The sequence below is a fragment of the Eufriesea mexicana genome, unplaced genomic scaffold, assembly GCF_001483705.2.
Source record: "Eufriesea mexicana isolate 0111107269 unplaced genomic scaffold, ASM148370v2 scaffold474474840, whole genome shotgun sequence".
Lineage (NCBI taxonomy): Eukaryota > Metazoa > Arthropoda > Insecta > Hymenoptera > Apidae > Eufriesea > Eufriesea mexicana.
Window position 1 is genome coordinate 396,302 of NW_016907953.1, and position 20,360 is coordinate 416,661.

The 20,360-nt window shown below is 41.5% G+C and overlaps 1 protein-coding gene across 1 annotated transcript in view; it reads right to left on the reverse strand.

Annotated features, from left to right (window-relative positions):
- The window catches only part of LOC108547175 (transmembrane and TPR repeat-containing protein 1), a 310,690-nt gene that overhangs the window by 64,308 nt on the left and 226,022 nt on the right, over positions 1-20,360 (reverse strand). Inside the window, exons 7-9 of the mRNA XM_017899583.1 lie at positions 19,373-19,562; positions 7,931-8,052; positions 6,951-7,115 (exon numbers count right to left, since the gene is read on the reverse strand). Coding sequence (XP_017755072.1) covers positions 6,951-7,115; positions 7,931-8,052; positions 19,373-19,562 — 477 coding nt within the window. The remainder of the gene's footprint in view (positions 1-6,950; positions 7,116-7,930; positions 8,053-19,372; positions 19,563-20,360) is intronic.

Consider the following 20,360-nt stretch of genomic DNA (forward strand, 5'->3'; position numbering starts at 1 on the left):
GGTTTGGAAGGCGAAAAAATTTGGAAGGAAAATCTGGAGAATGGGAAATTTAAAGCAGGAGGTGCGCAGGGGAAGGAGGCTAGGTCGAAAGAGCCAGGAAGAGAAAAATATGATTCGGAGAAGCTGGATAAAAAGAAATCTGGGTCAATGAATCAGGGAAAAGAGGAAGCAAGGCTGCCGGTTGTTGAAAAATTCAAGCCACTTCCTGACTACACGTTATCGAACGTTAATAAATCTCCGATGGAGAACGAGCAAAAATCTGAGCAATCTGTTTCATACGGCGCACAGGTGAACGGGGGAAAAAATTCAATTCCCGAACATGATAAAGTATCTACAAAAGAAGGAAATAATAAGTCCAGAGAACACGATAAGGAAATTCAAATTAATTACTCGGACTTCGGGGTAGAGGGAAATAAACGCACAGAACTCAAAGGATACGAAGATAACAATTATGGAGTCATAACTATCAGCTCTGTAGGCGATGAAACGTACGACGACGATTTCTGGAACAGAGGTATAATATACGAGCAAGAGGACGTGTATGCTATCCATAACAACGCGTTCGATACATTCGAGGGCAGTAGCTCCGATTCTGATAATCTGAAATATCGAATAACGTCTCGTAAGAAGTCTTTGAACGCAAATGGAGAACGTAATACATATGAAAATAAAGGCGAGCAATATGAGAAGCTTATTACGTATGGTGAAACACTCAAAGATTTAAACGATAAGATATCTGCTAGCAAATACAACTTGAAAGAGCGTATGATGGAAGCTGGTGAAATAAGGTCTGGAAAAGACGAAGTAAATGAACTGGAACTTCTTTCTATTAAAGGAGACGCGAAAGAAAGGAATATTAACGTTGAAAAAGGGAAGGAAAAATTGTCATGGGATCCGAAAATAAACGGAAGTCAGTCAGAGGATGATGATGAAGAAGACGTGAAGTCGAAGTGGATGTTTGACAAAGATACATCGTCGGTGGAAGAAGATGAGGCGTTAATAAAACGAAGGAAGAACCTGCAAACACATCGATCGTTATCAGGGCTGGCAAACATTGCAGGAGAAACATTTGCAAATGCTGAAATTCATGGAGAGAACAACAATGCTCGCAGGTTATCGGCGAAAACAAATATCACTGGCGAAGAGCCATTTAACCATGCTGGCGTTTACAAAGGAAACAATAAAGCATTGAAAAGTAATGAAATATATAAACCCAATACAAGAGAATATAAGCTTAATAAATTATCGAAAGCATCAAATATTGCACGCGATGAAATTCCTGATAACACAGCCAGTATATCCGACCAAGTTAATTCTGTAAATAAAATCAGTGATCCGTTGCAGAGGTACGACGACAAGAAGAATACTCTGTCGCTGGATTCAGCAGTGAATCAAAGAACGAGACTGTCAGGCGCCGTGGGAACAAAGAGTCTAGAGGATCCTGAAGGAAACGACGAATCCGTCGTTGCAACTGCGAAGGCACACGTTGTGAAATTACGGGACGGAAACAAAGGGTTTCGCTGGAGCGAAAATGACACGTCTGGGGTAGAATCCGGGAGAAGCGCGGAGAGTAATTTTGGCACAAGTGCCACTGTAAATAGAACTGCTGATAAAGACCAATTCGAAATTCGCGGTTCGCGTGTGAATTTCAGCGAGTTAAGTAGCACAGATGTTCACGCACCTGAGTATTCCGATAGATTGAGTAAGAACAACGATTCATCGGGCATGTCTCATTTGGCATCGTTGAACGAAGATAAAGGTAATAATAACGAGGATAGCAGACACGAAGGATATTCGGATATAGGAAAAGAATCGAGGAAGGCATCTGGTTCAGATTCTGAAACAAAATCTGATAATGAAGCTGAAAATGATCCTTCAAATGGACCTGGGAAAGTGTCCAGCGAAGAACTTGAAAGAGAATCTGGATATAAATCAGGTGGGAGGTCTGGAAATGAACCTCCAATTGAGTATGAAGTAGGACCAGGAATAGAATCTGAAATAACATCAGAAAATCAGGCAAAGAATCTAAGCAAGAAGTTAGAGAAGGAATTGGAGGAAAATTTAGATCTCAGAGGAAAAATGTCGGAAAAAGTGCCTCGAAACCGATTTAACATAAAATCTGAAACAGAACCTGGAGGGGAGTCTGAAAAAGTATTTGGAAAAGGGTCTGAAGCAGAATTTGAAGAAAGACCTGAAAACGTGTCAGCGAACGAGACAAAGGAGCTACCAGGAAAAGAATCTATAGTTGGACCTGTAACATCAGATGAAGAATTTAGAGACGCATCAGAAAGTGAACCAATAACAGTATCTAATATAATATCCAGAGAAGGAATTGTAGAAAAATCAAGAAAAGAATCCGAAGAGAATTCAAATGCCCGTTATAAAATACCTGGAAAAGGGTCTGAGAAAAAGTCTGTCATGGAATCTGATGTAGAATCCGCACGAATATCTGGAGGAAAATCAGGAAAAGGATTAGAAGAAGAATCCGAAGGGAACACTGATGAAGTATCTGAAATGGTATCTAACGAAAAATCAGAGGAATTATCTGAAACTGAATCAGGGAAAGGGTCAGAAGAGGAATCTGCGCGAGTTCCTGAAATAATAATTGGAAAACGAGAAGGAAACGTGACTGCAAAGGAACCTGAAACCGAATCTATAAAAGAATCAAGAATAGAATCCGAGGAAGAGTCAGGAACGGCGTCAGAAAGAGAGTTTAAAGAAGAATCTGAGGAAAGCGAAGAGGGAGGGATAGGTATTGAAAATAAGTGGTTATCGAATCGCGTAACTCACGGAGCTGCCGGAACTTTGTGGACTGCAAGTGGTACTGGAGAAACTGGGGGCGAATCTCAGATGAGAAAAGAAACACACGTGTCTGCAGAAAAACAAGGGGGATCCGAAAAGCAAACAACAAGTGATAATTCTTTCGAGACAATGTTCAGAACAGCTGCTCAAACTGTTGTTCGTTTAGACGGTACCAAAATCAGCGAACCGGAAACACCTTCGTCAAAGGAGGCAGCAAAAGAAACCAAATCTACAAGATATGATATGAAAGAAGCAGATAACTTATCGAAGTTGCATGGTACCGATATCCTATCGCCTGAAAGTATCGATACTTCTGTCATTACTCAGCAACATAGAGAAAAGATAAATGTGTCTAAAGGATACGACGAGCTTGATGCACGTCAAGAAAAGACGGGAAAGGGATACGAAGGATCAAAATTAAATTTACACGTCGCTTCCTTAATCGAATCATCAATTAGAAACAAAGAGCAGGATCTCGCGGAGCAACGGGAAGGTAAAACAGTGGCAAATGGCGTAAATACGGTACAAGCATCCGACTCATCCTCTACTTCGGGTACTAAGTTCCCTGGTAATAGTGATACCTCGAGGAAAGATAATATATCATCAGCTGCAATTAATCAAGCGTCCAAAGAAGAACCGGAGGAAGAGAAAATAACGAGAAGCAACGCTGCTGAAGATCATTCGTCTGAACTCAACGATTCCAAAGTGATTAGCAATTTGTCACTTAAGAGCAGCGAGCGAAATGAAGCACGAGAAGAAGGGAATGAAGAAATGGCTTCCACGAGAGTGGAGGAAGAACTAAAAAGTAGGGACGTAAAACCAAATCTATCAAACAGTGCCGAATTATCGACAAAGGAAAATTCCAAAGAACCAAAGAAATACTACAGCCCGCGCCTCGATAACCCTGATGGACATGGAACAACGAGCCGGAGCGATGGTGAACAATCAGGCCTGGAAGTGTCAAAGGTCGATGCAATGAGCAAAAGTAACAATCCTTGGTCGACTGTTACGCAGAAACAAGCTGAAACGACGGGGAGAAATGGATTAAACGATCCGCACAATGAAGAAGACGGAGAAGAGGCTTCTTTGAACGGAAGCGAATCGATTACACGGGATTTAAATAAAGAGGAAGCGTTCAAAGAGGGATCTCCGAGCGTCGAGGTGACTGAGAGTAATGATGTCACCGCAGAAAGTGGAGAGTCATCGCCAACTGCGAACACGCCAAGAACGACGGAGGATGAAGTCCCATTGTCTGACTTAGGCATCGAAAGTTCACGGAAGAGTGACAAATTGTTGAGAAAATGGCAGGGAACATTGGATCGCTCGACCGAGAGCGGAACGAGATCGGTAGGTGACGAGATTACCAAGGACAATGAGAAAGAGAGTGACAAGTACGAGGCGCCATCTGCAGCGCGGCAGTTAATTGAAAGCAGCACGCCGGGAACACTTACCGCAACGGGTGTTCAAACTGCTTTGAATACCGAAATAACAGGCGAAGCTCACTCCACAAACGAGGGGGGAAATTTAATTGTACCTCGTTCATTTGAAGGAACCACAGTATATCCTATCAATTGGGGTGATAACGAAGAACATAAAGAGGTACGAGGTGAAACCATTTCGACGTACGAAGAGATGCAGGTTGACTCTGCGCTTTATGGTCCTGGCCATACATCTAAATCTGGGTTATCTGAGTCAGGTTCAGCGAAAGGATCATCTAAATGGATACACATGCAAGAAGATGAAATTGATAGTTCAGTGGATAGAGGAGGAAATATGAAGGAGGAGAAACGATATGGTGCGAGTAACAATGGAAGATGGTTGAGTAATGCAAGTAAAATTGACAGTTCAGTAGGTAACGGGGGAATTCCAGAGAAAGAGGGTGGAAATGGTGCGAGCAGCAATGCAGGAAGAGTGAAGCCTGAAAATAATATTTATCAGTATGACGACATTTTTGTCAAAAGTAACGATGCAGGATGGGGGATGCATCAGAATGAATTTACCAACTATATTCCGAGAACGTCACACGTGACAGTATCAGTTGATGGAAGTGACTACGAGATTGGCAGCGACACAAACGCTGGGAAACTGGGAGATTGGGATCCGTTGCGTGAAAGTAATCCATCGAATGTTCGGGAGGAAGTGGACGTGAGAAATGAAGAGTCATCTGACAGACATGATCAAAAAGAAGAAATAGACACGGTCTTGACCGTGTCAAGACCAGGACTTCAAGAGTGGGATCATAATCAAAACCGCAAATCAGAGATCACACCTTTCGCGCTGGGTCGAGGTACTTCATTGCAAGATTCTTACATGCCTCAAAAGCAAGAAGGGGATCCTAGGTTAGACGACACTTCGGGTAATGGAAAGAAACTTCAATCGTCAGTCAATGAGCGTAACAAATCACGTACCAGTGGTAGAGAGCCTCAAGAGGATGATCAGTCTTCGAAGTCGGGAATAAACATCTTGCCTAACGAACAAGGGGAGGAATCGAACCAGAAACTTGCAACTCGTCATGACGAATTAAACAGAATATCACAGTCGACTGAGAATTTGCATGAAATGTCTGATAATGAGAAAGGACACTTATCTCTATCTGAAGTGAGGATAGAGGGATTGCCCCAATTGAAACACGACCAAGAGAGTGACTCAAATGAGAAACAGGAACTGAGATCCAAGACAGAGGATAAGCACACCTCGAGTAAAAATCAGCTGAATAAACCTACACATAACATAGACCCTGAAGAGGAGAACGAAGACCACGACGGACATCATGCTGTTTCTAATCATTTAAATTCTGTATTAATAACGGAAACAAAGGGTGGGTCATCATTGAATCATCATACGTTAAATGATCCAGTCGCGTTCGAATATACTTCCAATCCTATCAAGAGTGATCTGCACAAACACGGGGACGTATCTTCAGACGATTCCGTAAGCTCACCAAAAGAAGACATAGGTGAACGTGGTCTGGAATCAAGAGGAGAAAATGGCGGACACGACTTGGTTCACTCAACTGAAGATCCAAAGAGTCCAATTTCCAAACTTCCTGACCAGGACTGGTCAACCTTTGACGAACATTCACAAGTAAATTTAGGCGAGATAAACGTTGTTTCCAACATCCCACTATCTCACAGCTATGTCCATGGTCCTCTCGATGAGATGGGGGGAAGCAAGAAGTCGAACGATCCTTTGTCCCGTGTTTCTAAAACGGAACTACCCGGCGAGGCCGACGAAGGAATAGCAAACGCTAAATTCGCGAAGAAACTGCAACCTAGTTTCGGGAAGTTTGCAAAACCGCAGGCAAAAATCTGGAATAAAAGCGGGACGTCCAGTCCTGTATCCCCGAGGAAGTTTAAATCGCATTCCGATGAGGATGAACTCACGAGATCGGTAGAATCCTCGCCTCATGCATCCTCGGGCGAAGTTTTGGGGACTGGGAATAAGAATGGTGATCTGTGCACGGTGCTCGAATCTATTTTCCTGCCCGCGAATGAAAGGGACAACAAGGCTCTGAGCTTCGACGAGTCGAGTAGAGTCCCCAACGAGGAAAGAACTGATGAATTGGAAAATACACTTCAGGTGAGCACATTTGCAGAGGGTAGCTGAGAGTAAACCCTTCCTTGTTCGAAATTCAAAATTAATATATATTTGTTATTGATAATTAATCATTCGTTTAATTATCTCGAGCTACTGTTCAAAACAAAGTTTTAAATGTCCAAGGTGACCTAATCACTAACCTAACTCAAACCTAATGTTAGATGTGTATCATCTAGTGAACATCTAGTCTCCTGTTTTAGAATTTTATTGTTATAATTTTGTACCGAGATTATTGACTTTACTAATGAACTTGTGTAAGTATATATTTTGAAAATATAAAATAGAAATAAAAATTTGTTATTAAATTAATTAACCATTAATAAATAAATAATTATAATTTTTTATTTGTAAGCCAACCTACGCGTTCGAACTTTGGGGAAGCGTATTTTATTCCAATTTTGATATCCCTATGTGCGAACTACCGTGTTAATTACTATTGCTGTATGCATGAATAATTTTACAGTGGAAGGCTACTTTATTGGTCTTGAACAAATGGAATTTTGATGATAAAGTTTTAACCATAGAGGAAAGGCAAAGGGGGCTCTACAAACCTGAGCAGAGTTTCTCTAGACGTCCAGTCTCTGTTTCGAAGCACCGTCTTGTAGCATCCTAAGAGTAGAAGCAGAACGATCCCAGTCGTGATCAAATTTCTTCTGCGAGGAATGGCCGTCCAGCTGATTTGCATCCCATACACGACCAGGAGGATCCATCCGACACTGCAAACGTTCATTCTTCATTTTCTATTTCAATCAACCTAATTATGTAGCTATGTCAGCGGTCTCTCAGCTTTTACGGTACACAGTGTCGTGATTTGAAATTTAGCAAGTATGGCAATGTTCGAGAGTATGTGATAGGTAATGCTATTGTGCATGGTCACAGTAGTAGACATTAAGAAGGATTAGAGCAGTGTTATGGAGACATTTGGTCTCTAGACAGCACCGGTGTTACTAAATATGAGAAAACACTATTACCGTGCAACCAAACTTCCACAATACCAATTACGACAAAAGTAACGAAATCGTATTAGTACAAAATTAAGCTTGAGCAGTTCTACATTTGCTGAATGCAAGGAAACGTTGCAACGAAGCCATTCGTGTGGTATACTGAGTTAATTCGATATAAAGATTTCATCTTTATTATAATTTGACTTTATTATACATTTAAAGAATTGCACTAATATTTGATAAGCATGATTAAAAAATTTCATTCTAAGATGTACATAGACAAATAGAAATAGTAATCAATAATGTCTAATAATCGCTGACATTGTTTTGATATTTGCTTAAACGAAGGCATACACGAATGTTAAATGTAATATTCCAATATATTATAATTCAAGACATTTAAACGTATGGAAATATAATTTTCAGGAAATATCAGTTATTGTATTACCGGTGATTAAATTTCTTGTATTTTCCTTTAAATTCTTTTAGTATTTCTTCCAATCGTGATTAATTGCTCACAGAATGACAAATGAAGTCAAGTCCACAGTTACTTGGAGATTTAGCTACTTTCTAAAATTGTTAATTACCTGGGCATGTAGAGTACACGTTCCGCGACGACGAATCCAACGGTAATAAAAAGATTGGATGCGGGCAGGAACGGCAGTACCAGGAACATCCAACCAAGAAGAAGAGGCGGGTGCCTCTGTTGCTGAAAATGAAACACAAGTTGCTGCTTTAGACGACGTGAAAAGCGTTCCAACCTCGAGACGAAATTGCACCGTGTTCCCGCGGAATGTTATGTCAGCCACTAACCGCGTATTAAATAAGCTTTCTACGAGCGAAGAACGCAAAGCTCGCGTTCCTCCGTTGTTTTCTTCGTTTCTCCATTGCGAACGATCGAAACCGTGTCATGTACGCGTCAGCGACGTTTCGAGTGTCTTCTGTGTGGTGCATGTCATGCTAACCACAGCACTGAACTCTCTGTCTACTCAAAGTGGTATATAACACATTAAATGCCATTGGGGCTACGAAATTTATTTAAATGACAGCACGGGTATTCATGAAAATATTTTACCACTTGAGTAACTTTTACTCAGTCAGTCTCCTACAGTGTATCTCTGTAGCCAATAATTTATTGCATTCTTCAAGTATTAGAGCATCAGGGTAAATGTTTGTTGAAAATATATTTCGAGATATTTTCTGCTTTATTGGTATTTAATTTTATTTAAGACAAACTGCGTACTTAATTTAACTGAGTAATTCCGTACTCGACTATATTAATGACTTCTCAAGTTTTAGTTGCATTTTTAATTTAATAATGCTATTTATAGAAGTGACGAATTTTGTTTTGCGACATTAATATATAGGATGTTTCATTAACTCTGTCAATTTTAAATATCTTTATTATTACAAATGATAAGCAAAAATATTTTGCAAGGAAATTGTGTGGTTGGATGAATATATATATGATATACAGGCAGTGACATCTTCGCTTTTGCTGGTTTGGCTAGGTTTGGTTAGGTTAGGTTAGGTTAGGTTAGGTTAGCTTATTAGGTTTATTTCCTATACTTCTATTTGCTAATAGAAAGGTTCACCTGCTTTCTTCTTAAATGGAATATTCCCTCTTTTATACCGAGATTCGGTAGAATAGCGAATGTGATGCAAGAATTTCTGCTTCCGCCGTTCAATTTCATCCATTTCACTGAAGCGTCGAATATAGTGCAAATTGGATACAGTTTGTTGGACATCCTGCGTAGTTGTTTGCGAAGATTCGGTGAAAAAGTAATACCAGGATGTTTAATTCCTTGTTTGCCGGGTATCCGTGCTAATACGACTCATTTGCGATAATAAAATGCCACTTGATGTTTTCCACACATCCAATGGCTTGTTAAGGTTGATAAATATTTGGACAAATGTCGCGACAATTTTTGGATATTAAAGAGGAAGAAGCGAATAAAATGAAACCGCAAGATTCGATATGGCAGGGCAGCGGTTCAACGAACGAAGAGTCCAGCATTGGATTCAACGATTCGATCGAACGTTCCTTTCCTCTCCGCGATCACTACAGGCGAAATTTGTTTTCCTGGCCCCTGGCTTTCCCGTTCCTTCAAATTTGGAATTTTATGCATGACTCGAGACCACCGTTCAACTCAACGAATGGGACCGTAGACGGTTACCATTTGGACATGCAAGAGGATGTTACACTGGAAATCTTGATGGACCTACTAGATAGCCAAGTAAAAATTTACAATTTCTATTATTATCTCCGGAAGAAGCCAACGTTGAAAACATAACCTCCTTTTTCGGAATAATATGGTCCTCATTCGTTGAAAATTATCAAGTACCATACTTCGTTTACATGTACAGATCCACGATATAATCACTATCCCTAGGATAACACAGAAAGATGATGGCACAGATCCAGAGCATGGGTTTCGAATTTTGTGTACAAAGTTTAAATTGAAAATGTATAAGACAGTGCCCAATTTATTCCATGTTACTGTCTTTCTTATAACAAGAATCATAAATTAACAAAGTTTAAATTATTTAAATATACTAACTACATATTCTACGTTCCTCCTTTTCGCTCATCAGCAACCGTTAGGGTTAGGTATATCTCGTGTGGCCCAAAACAACTGGTCCCCTTTCAACGTGGGGCAAGAAAGCTAGAGGGGTGCAGACTTTGAGACTGACCTCGGTAATCCGACCTGTTGTTAGGTTCCATATGGACTGCCAATGTGGAATAGGAGACATGTATCTATATCTATCACAGTCGAAGACGAAGGAATAACAACTTCCAGAAAATCCATGCGGACACTGTGCGAACAACATCGAGCAATGCGACTAAGCGATGCACATGGCTCTGGAACAACATTCGCCAGTATTCGATGGACTCATCCCGGCCAGACTGTTTACACAATTGCCGGCGGAGTATATAATCGACGTATCAGCAACAACGAATAATAGTGTCTGCGGATTATCAAGAAGATGAAGACACCGTTGATCCTTTCGTCCTTCTTTCTGCACTGGGCTATCGTTTCGGCGGGTTTTCGGAGAGATACGGCCAGCGGGCGAATCGTGGAACAGAATGGCTCGCTAAGACGGAGAAACCTCGTCGAGGACGAGGCAATTCTGGACAACGTTCAACGAACGAGCAGCACTCTGCAGAATGGACGACAGAAATCATGCGCCCACGAGGCTGAATTAACCCGGCGAGAAGTGGGATCAGTGGAAAAAAAGGCCTCGAGCGGCACTGATTGGGGAGGGTTGTTCCTTCGCGAGCAGGTATGTTTGGACCGCCGATGTGGATGATCAAAAGGATCGTCGACGTCCAACATGACAGCGTTTTATTCCCATTCGGTTTATCGGATCTCTCGAAAAGTAGATCTTTGAAGTGACGAATTAACGAATAGAATTTTTCCTTTTTCTCCTTTCTGAATTCTTTCCAATCCTCTCGTGACGTCTTAAATGCCTTTCATTTCCTTTCGGGACCTAGATTCGACTTTTAAATCGTAAGAAATCCACGTTGATTAATTATGCTTAACGCATGGAGCGTTTTCTTCCTTCTTTACCTTTTTAAGAAGTTGTTAATCTCCTTGTGACATTTTTCATGCTTGAAGTATTAATATTTCTTTTTTCTTCTAGGATCTGAGCTTTTTTCGTTTGCTCCTTTTTCAGTCCTCGTTTAATCTCTTTGTTTCGTGTATTGATATTTCTTTTGGTGCCTGGATACGATTTTTATATTCTGAGAAACACCACGTTTTAACAGCATATTAATTAGTGTACACGTTTACGGTGAGCTCGTGAAACTTACTTGATATCTCTATTTCTTTGTCGGTAATGTATCCGTATTTAGAGTGGATTTATGATTTGAAAACTTGAATTTTGTGCGACACATCTTTCCCCTTCGATTTTTATTTTCAGACCAATGAAATGTCCGTTCCTTCGAGCTTAAGTGTGAAATGAAACTGCATTTACTTATCGCGTAAACAAAGCGGAATATTCTTACAATTTGCACTCCGATAATGATTTCAAGGCTTTCCAAGATCTTCGCAATTTACACCAATCCTTCTCCAAATACAGAAACCCAAGGAACAAACTAGCGACCTCCCACCTTTGATCTCCATGCTGACATCGAGACACAAAGACTCGGTCTCCGTTCGCAAAGCGCAACTTCACGATCGGCGTCGAAGATCATTAGGCCAATACTCGAATTCGGATTACGCCTGGACGATCGATGGCTCGAACGACGAAGCAGAGGTTCGCAAGATCCTGGCGAACGCTAAAGCTCAACTAAGCACAGGGACATCGGACAGCATGGGAATCTTTCAGGACAACTCGTTTGGCAACGACTGGCTCTCCTTCGTGTTACCCACCAGATCAGGCAGCTTCACCGATATGCTCTTCAATTCTGAAAGTGAGGGCTATGATTGGGATACGGGCGATTTCGACGTAAACACAAATTGGATGAACAGCGAGCACCTATCGAACGCGAAAGATACCGTAAACTATAACGAGGCTATAGAGGCAAGTAAGAAAGATAGCCTGGGAGACTACAAGTCCTCCCACTCGAAGTGGAACATGGGATTGAACCAGGAATATTTGGGTCAACTGAGAACAGAGACCTCTTGGAGCAGCAGAGACGAGTCGAGGCAGACAGAGGCTGAGCCTGCTAGGAAGAACGTAATAGCCCCGGAGTTTCGCCCAAACGAGGCAGGAAAAAGTGGCTCTAACGCGATCAGAGACCATAACCAGTGGGATGAAGGACGCTTAATCAAAAGTGACGAAGGCAGAAATGGAAAGGAAGATTATCGTGACATAAAAGTCAACGTGAAGAATGGGGAAACATTATTCGGTGATAGTCGGATCGATAACTCAATGATAGTGGGGAGTGATAAACCGTCGACTGGAGAGCTACCTGTGAAAATACCTGAAGCACACAATGAAGCGCGCCAGAATAAACAACTTTCGAACAATAAATCGCTTTTCATTTCGGATCCGCTTGCTTTGCTACCGAAGTTGGAGGGTGTAGGAAGGCACGGGAAAAAGAGCGAAGAGTCGACGGCTCATGAATCAACTCCGAGGAAGGTACATGAAGGTTTGCAGGACAGGAACCCGGTCGATAACATAGTACATCGAAACACGAAGGAATCGTATCTGGGTCGAAAATCGACCAACGATGAATCGAGTACTGATAATGCCATCGATGATTCACCACGAGAGATTGCGATAACTCGTGACAGGAAGACGTCGTCCATTGAGAAAGGAGCGAGCTCACAAGAGGTGGAAGATCAGGGTACATTGGGACTGTTCAAGTTAATAGGCGAATTGTCGAAATTGAGGGAAGAGTTAAACACAGGTTTCGACGAAAACAACAGGAATCACCTGTTAAGTTCCTCGGAACGCGATGCTCGACAGGGTGCCCACGAGGAGCGTGATAAATACGATGGCGCAGCTGAAACGTCAGAGCGTCTCGACATGGGCGAACATGGTCGCGAGAACGTACACGATGAAAGAGAAGAACAGGAGAAATCTGTGAATGGCCATTACGTTTCGTTGGGTGACTATAATTACCCGGTGAGTGTTGGTGAAGACGTGAAATACGATTGGTCAGTTGCAAATGCGAGACAGAAGACAGTGACTGTTCCAAACTTGACTGTTCCAAACTTGAAAGAAGAACAACCTCGTGTGGGAAAATGGAGAGGGATGCAGGATTCTGAGAGAAAGGTATGTAAAGAGCATAATAAACATAAAATTAAGAAAATGGAATTTAAAGTTTGTCCAATTTTAAGGTGACCAGTTTAGAGAGTGTGGGAGCCAAAGAGGTCCGCTCAGAGGGGAAGGCCGAACAGCAAGAGCCTGTGAAGGAGGCAGAGGTGTCCGTGCTTGAAGTAGAGAACGAAATAGAAAACAGTCGGGTGAACGATGCAAATAGACACAAGTCTGGATCAGTAAACGCCGTAGAACGGATTTCTGGGATAGGAAGCAAAGGCAGAGGGAAATATGACGTGTCAGACAGGATAGAAACAAAGTCCATAATGGAGCATTGGCGAGGAACAGGAATCGAGTTGCAGGGCACGAATGAGGGAAATAGATTGAAATTGAAGGATCTGAAAGGGAAAAAGTTTGATCCGGAAGTTGCAGTGGGGAGGTTTGAAGCAGAAAGTTTAGGTACAAAGGACGCAAAGAGAAACAAATTTAGGTCACTGAATATGGAGAGAAAGAAATTCGAGTGGGACGGTTTGGAAGGCGAAAAAATTTGGAAGGAAAATCTGGAGAATGGGAAATTTAAAGCAGGAGGTGCGCAGGGGAAGGAGGCTAGGTCGAAAGAGCCAGGAAGAGAAAAATATGATTCGGAGAAGCTGGATAAAAAGAAATCTGGGTCAATGAATCAGGGAAAAGAGGAAGCAAGGCTGCCGGTTGTTGAAAAATTCAAGCCACTTCCTGACTACACGTTATCGAACGTTAATAAATCTCCGATGGAGAACGAGCAAAAATCTGAGCAATCTGTTTCATACGGCGCACAGGTGAACGGGGGAAAAAATTCAATTCCCGAACATGATAAAGTATCTACAAAAGAAGGAAATAATAAGTCCAGAGAACACGATAAGGAAATTCAAATTAATTACTCGGACTTCGATGCACAAACACGGGGACGTATCTTCAGACGATTCCGTAAGCTCACCAAAAGAAGACATAGGTGAACGTGGTCTGGAGTCAAGAGGAGAAAATGGTGGACACGACTTGGTTCACTCAACTGAAGATCCAAAGAGTCCAATTTCCAAACTTCCTGACCAGGACTGGTCAACCTTTGACGAACATTCACAAGTAAATTTAGGCGAGATAAACGTTGTTTCCAACATCCCACTATCTCACAGCTATGTCCATGGTCCTCTCGATGAGATGGGGGGAAGCAAGAAGTCGAACGATCCTTTGTCCCGTGTTTCTAAAACGGAACTACCCGGCGAGGCCGACGAAGGAATAGCAAACGCTAAATTCGCGAAGAAACTGCAACCTAGTTTCGGGAAGTTTGCAAAACCGCAGGCAAAAATCTGGAATAAAAGCGGGACGTCCAGTCCTGTATCCCCGAGGAAGTTTAAATCGCATTCCGATGAGGATGAACTCACGAGATCGGTAGAATCCTCGCCTCATGCATCCTCGGGCGAAGTTTTGGGGACTGGGAATAAGAATGGTGATCTGTGCACGGTGCTCGAATCTATTTTCCTGCCCGCGAATGAAAGGGACAACAAGGCTCTGAGCTTCGACGAGTCGAGTAGAGTCCCCAACGAGGAAAGAACTGATGAATTGGAAAATACACTTCAGGTGAGCACATTTGCAGAGGGTAGCTGAGAGTAAACCCTTCCTTGTTCGAAATTCAAAATTAATATATATTTGTTATTGATAATTAATCATTCGTTTAATTATCTCGAGCTACTGTTCAAAACAAAGTTTTAAATGTCCAAGGTGACCTAATCACTAACCTAACTCAAACCTAATGTTAGATGTGTATCATCTAGTGAACATCTAGTCTCCTGTTTTAGAATTTTATTGTTATAATTTTGTACCGAGATTATTGACTTTACTAATGAACTTGTGTAAGTATATATTTTGAAAATATAAAATAGAAATAAAAATTTGTTATTAAATTAATTAACCATTAATAAATAAATAATTATAATTTTTTATTTGTAAGCCAACCTACGCGTTCGAACTTTGGGGAAGCGTATTTTATTCCAATTTTGATATCCCTATGTGCGAACTACCGTGTTAATTACTATTGCTGTATGCATGAATAATTTTACAGTGGAAGGCTACTTTATTGGTCTTGAACAGATGGAATTTTGATGATAAAGTTTTAATGTTTTATTGTTTTCTGTGAAGCAGCCAAGCGAAGAACAGGTGGATGTTTACATAGTGAAACAAGCCCTCGACGGACCCGTGATGATAACACATGTGGAAGGTATGACACCACTAGTCGTAACAAGTGACGTAATTTCAGAGAGTGCTTACGAAGAGATGGTCGATATATTCGAAAGAAATCGAATGTAGACCAGTTCATCAGCAACGTAACCATTGTACTTAGATTATCTGTTGCTTCATATGCTTGGTACATGCCTGCGATTTATCATTGTAATTTATTCCAAAACATATTATAATTAAAGGGATCAAAATCTGATATTGAAATCAACGAAACGATGTCTACTACTAGATTTCATTAATTAATTATTCCATACGATTGATAGAATGTAACAAACAGAAGCGTACACATTTCGTAAGTCATTGAACAATTTCCATCAATTAGTTAATTGAAGCATTATGCAATTGAAGTATTATACAAACGTATCGGTGAAATCAATTGTGAAGTTTTGTAAAAAAATTGAATTGTAAATATATAACACGATGTTATTAATAAAAATCATCCTCTTTTTATGAAATTGCACTCTTCGGATATACCCCAAATTCTGATATACACACACAAGGTCGCCGGTGCACGTATACAAACGCATACACCTCCTGTATTAACAATTTTTGTGTCATCAAAGTTAATTAATTTCTATATAAATACCAGAATTTTTGACACAAGTGAAAAGCAATTATTTTACGAATCCAATTAAGCTGCCGCAATTTCAACGAAACACTCGATTCGTTGCAACGTTTATCCAGCCGCCATGATTAAAAATCGTTTCGGCTAATCGAGCGCATGATCCGTGATATTCCCTTTCTCTCTTTCCTCTCATTCGCACAGAAATTATTGTCGTTTGCGCGACTGGCCGGAGTAAATAAGCCAGAAAGAGGAGAAATAGACGATGAAACGATTACTAGGCAGGAAATGAGTAAATGCAAGGCAGCAGCGGCCAGTTGTTGCGTATATCGAAGATGTGTTCGGCGCGAATCAATTTCGGGTCAGTAGTTTCGTGATCATCCGCTGCGCGCGCTGTCCGTTACAATGGTTACGACCGGATAAACGGGCAAAATTACTGTCCAACATATTTGCATATCATCGTAGCACCATCGGGAATTTATAGTCGCGTTGGTTCAACGAAGGAGAGTATAAATACTTTTTGTCGGAGAACATATCGATTTACAGACCATTTCACGTCTACAACCGTCAGTTAATGCGATTCGGATATAGGTTAGGATTCGCGTATTCGCGCAACAGAAAGCAGGAACTTAGCATATTATGCGATCACCTGCTGCATTTTAAATACGTGTTCTATTAAACAATCAAGCGTGGAATGATCGATTGAATTTCGTTAGGATTGTTTTCGCTCGAAATTGCTTTCTTGATATAAATTCAGTCGATACGGTACAGATTTTTCCGCTTCGTAAAAATACTTTCCGTGCTTTAAGGAGATTAACCGAGCACATAAATCTTACTTTACTACATGCGCGTGGATTTTATATTTTATAGAATATTTTGAAAAGTTTAATACCCTTTGTAAACAGAAAATCGGATCAGTGGCCTCATTTTTCTGGGCAAATTCAGCAACGGAATATTTAACAATCACCCGTGATAAAATTGTCGCTCGTGCATATTCTACTCGTATTTAACGCATTGCGCCTGGCTCAGTGCAAAAAATAATAAACCGTGTTTCTTTATGCAATACTAAAATATATCAGGGGAAAAAATGTATCACATAGCTATTATTTTGGTGAAATAATTGAGTAATAAAAGCAAGATTTTTAAATCCCAAATTCCGATTTTATCATTCCCAGTCGGATCATGTATACTGTCTATGCAATAACAACAAGGCAAATATTTTATATTAATTTTTATCACCTAACAAAGGCATGTGCAACTATCCTTCCACTGTTATGGCACAATTGAATAATAAAACAGGGATTTTCGAACCACTAAATCCCAATTCTATCATTTACGGTTAGCCCACACGTGCTGTGAACACTACCACAAGCAAAACATTTCACGTAAATTTCATAAATTTCTCTCAGCTTTACAACAAATGATTCGGATATCTATCATTGTTATAGAACAATCGAATAATAAGTGGAGGATTTTCGAATTTTATCATGTACAATTGGACCCCAGGTGCTGTGGACACTACTACAACAAGAAATAATTTTACATAAATTTCTATCACCTATCAGCAAAACATGTCACACATTTACCATTGTAATAGGACAATGGAATAATGGGAGGAGGATCTTCCAAGTCCCAAATCCAAATTCAATCATATCCATTCAGGCGATTGACGTAATCGACGCTGCCTTAACGAGAAAAATATTTTATATAAATTTCCATCACTTTGTACCTCACACATAGGTAACTGCGAACGTGCCGGAGAACGAAACAAAAAGCTTAAAACCCGTCAGCCGTTTCATGGGAATCCATTTGTCGATCAACCATCCCCTTCCCTCCTAATGTCCTAGCAGCCGGTATTCGTACCGCGGAGCCATCTCCCGCTGCCTTGACACGAAAGTGTGTCAAAGATGTGCGCTGAATGCAGACAATACAGCATCGAGAACAATGCCGAGAGGCGTTATTACAGAAACGTCCCTCAAATCGGATGTTAGGCACAAAGATTATCGCGGCTGCGACGAAAGAGAACGAGGCCTGGTTCCCTCAAGAAGACATCCGTCCGCGGCTCCATCAGCTCTTACACTCACTGAGCAGCCATGCAGCACCTTGATCTGTAACTGCCACTCTCTTGGCGAACGCCAGGGACTGCTGCACAATGGGAATCCGGCAGGAGAGTAAGACGAAGTTAAAACCACAGATATGGCCTGTTTCGAGAAAGTGGCCGTGCAGGCTGCAGCCCCAAGTGGTCATTACGCTGAATGCTCAACCGCCTTGCTGATGAATGACCCGGAAAACGGAGAGATGGCCAGGTTTGGCTCTGGCCAGGCCAAGCTTGGCCAGGGTTTGGGTTGGACATGTGACCCGGACAAACGGTTGTGCCATCGCGAAACTTTCTTTATGGCTTTTGGGCTAAGTACAACTTCATCATAGGCCGGGTCGCCTGTGGAGTCCAGGCGAAACTTTGCGGTTCGTTGCTCGGTGCATTCGTGGCCGAACCGTTTAGCGGTGGAATGACTTCTTGCGGACGATAACTGGCTGGTCATTTAACTTTGCTTGTTGTTACGTGAGCGAGCGTGTTCGACATTGAAGCTGTTATACCCCGGGTCCGCTCAATTAGCTAACTTTCTTTTCGCGTCCATCCACCGGTCGTGCACACACCAACATTCGTGAACACCGAGTCAGACGGAGAAAGTTATTAATTTCGCACTATTAATCGCTGGCACGGACTAGAGCGACGTAATTTCGTTACGCCGCCCTCTGAGGGGTGTTAGACGAACAACTGAGAGCCGGAGGAGGTTGTTCCGCGGCAAACAGACGGGGAAAAATTGGATTCGCCTGATAGGAGCTTGAAGTTTATGCGCAGAGGAAATTTTAACGAGTTCTTCCGGAGATGGAGCTGCGGTCAGAGATTTTTATTGGCAGGTGTAATAAATACATAATAAGAGATACGATGAGTAACGGGGTATGTGGCCTTAAAGTTTGTTACCATACTCCTGATCGTATATTTCATAGAGGTGATAAAGATCTCTGTTCTCCGATACAGCGATTCATACCGTGCATATAGTTCGAGTGCTGGTTTGTTCTTTGGTATCGTTTGGTATTGCAATTGACATATTGTTAGCGGCGTGTGTGCGTGTGGTGATGCTCGGCCCTTGAATATCCAGTGACACACTTTGCCATGACACTACGATCGTCACCGTGGATCGCGAAAATTTCGAAGGATCGAGAATGTTTCGGGTCAACGCAGAGCAATAGAAGAGTACAACACGTGAAAGGCCTTGGAGAACAGCGGAATGCACAATTCGTTGTCGATTCGCACAATGACGTTGCTCCATTAACTTCATCTCCCATTGACAATACACAAAGTGATTGGAAATATCGCCAAAGAGAAAATATTTTGGATTTGAAGTAATTTATATATATTTTGAATATCTTCCACGCTTTCTCAGAAATTCTTAGGTCTAGGCTAGGTCTGGGTCGCAAGACTTACCTCGAAGTCCATGAAGGCTTTGTAGGTTAGGATCAAGCAGCCGCCGAAGAACAGACAGGTGGCGAGATTTCTGGTGTCGGCCAATGAGGCGACCAGAGGAACGGATCCCATCTGCCAGTCGTGAGACAGCGTTGCCGGGCATAGTAACAGCCAGCAATTCAGTGCCGCGAGATAGCAAAATGTCAATAACCTGAAATCAAAAAGCGCCAATCATTCTCGTTAACGACGTCGATACGTCTGATCGAAGTACAGTGTGTATAGGGGTGAAGGGGAGAGAAGTAAAACTGCAACGTTGATATTTCGCGCGAAAGATTTGCATGCCGCGATTTTCGCGAAGTAATCGCATTTCGCCGCGACGCTTGTGGCGCCACCATGCTTCTGGCACGTACGGCTTATTACTATCCGAAAACGTCAATCACGTGTCGCTGGAGTGCATGGTCGGACGTGTCAAATTCAGGACCCTGGAGAGCGTTAAATAGCACATCTTGCTTGGCCTTTTTTCTCTCATCAATGCGATTACGAGGTTAATGCATATATCCTTCCACTGGCATATTTCGTTCCAGTCTTTACAACGAATGAAATTCCAACTTTTAAGCGGTTGCTATAAACCGTATTACATTTCGTACGGACCAAATGGTATTCGCGTGTTTGATTAATATTGCAACTCACAAAGAGGCCAAAATGAGTTATTTCAGACTTTTTATTTTTGCAGTTGCCTTTATGGCTGTTGAAATTCATCTTTACTTGTAGGAAATCGTGATTACTTTTCCACTTTTATTATTTCCTTTCTGATCATTTATGACATACAGGTCTATTTGTATAAAGTCAAAAAACATTACCGCATCATAATTATAAACTACGTGAATCCTTCCTTTCTGACAGATATTAATTATATTAAAGTCTGAAACTGGACCTATTAGGAGCACTAATCAAGCCATTTTCGCACGTCATGTTCATTTAATTCATCTAAATTATCATCAGATTCACT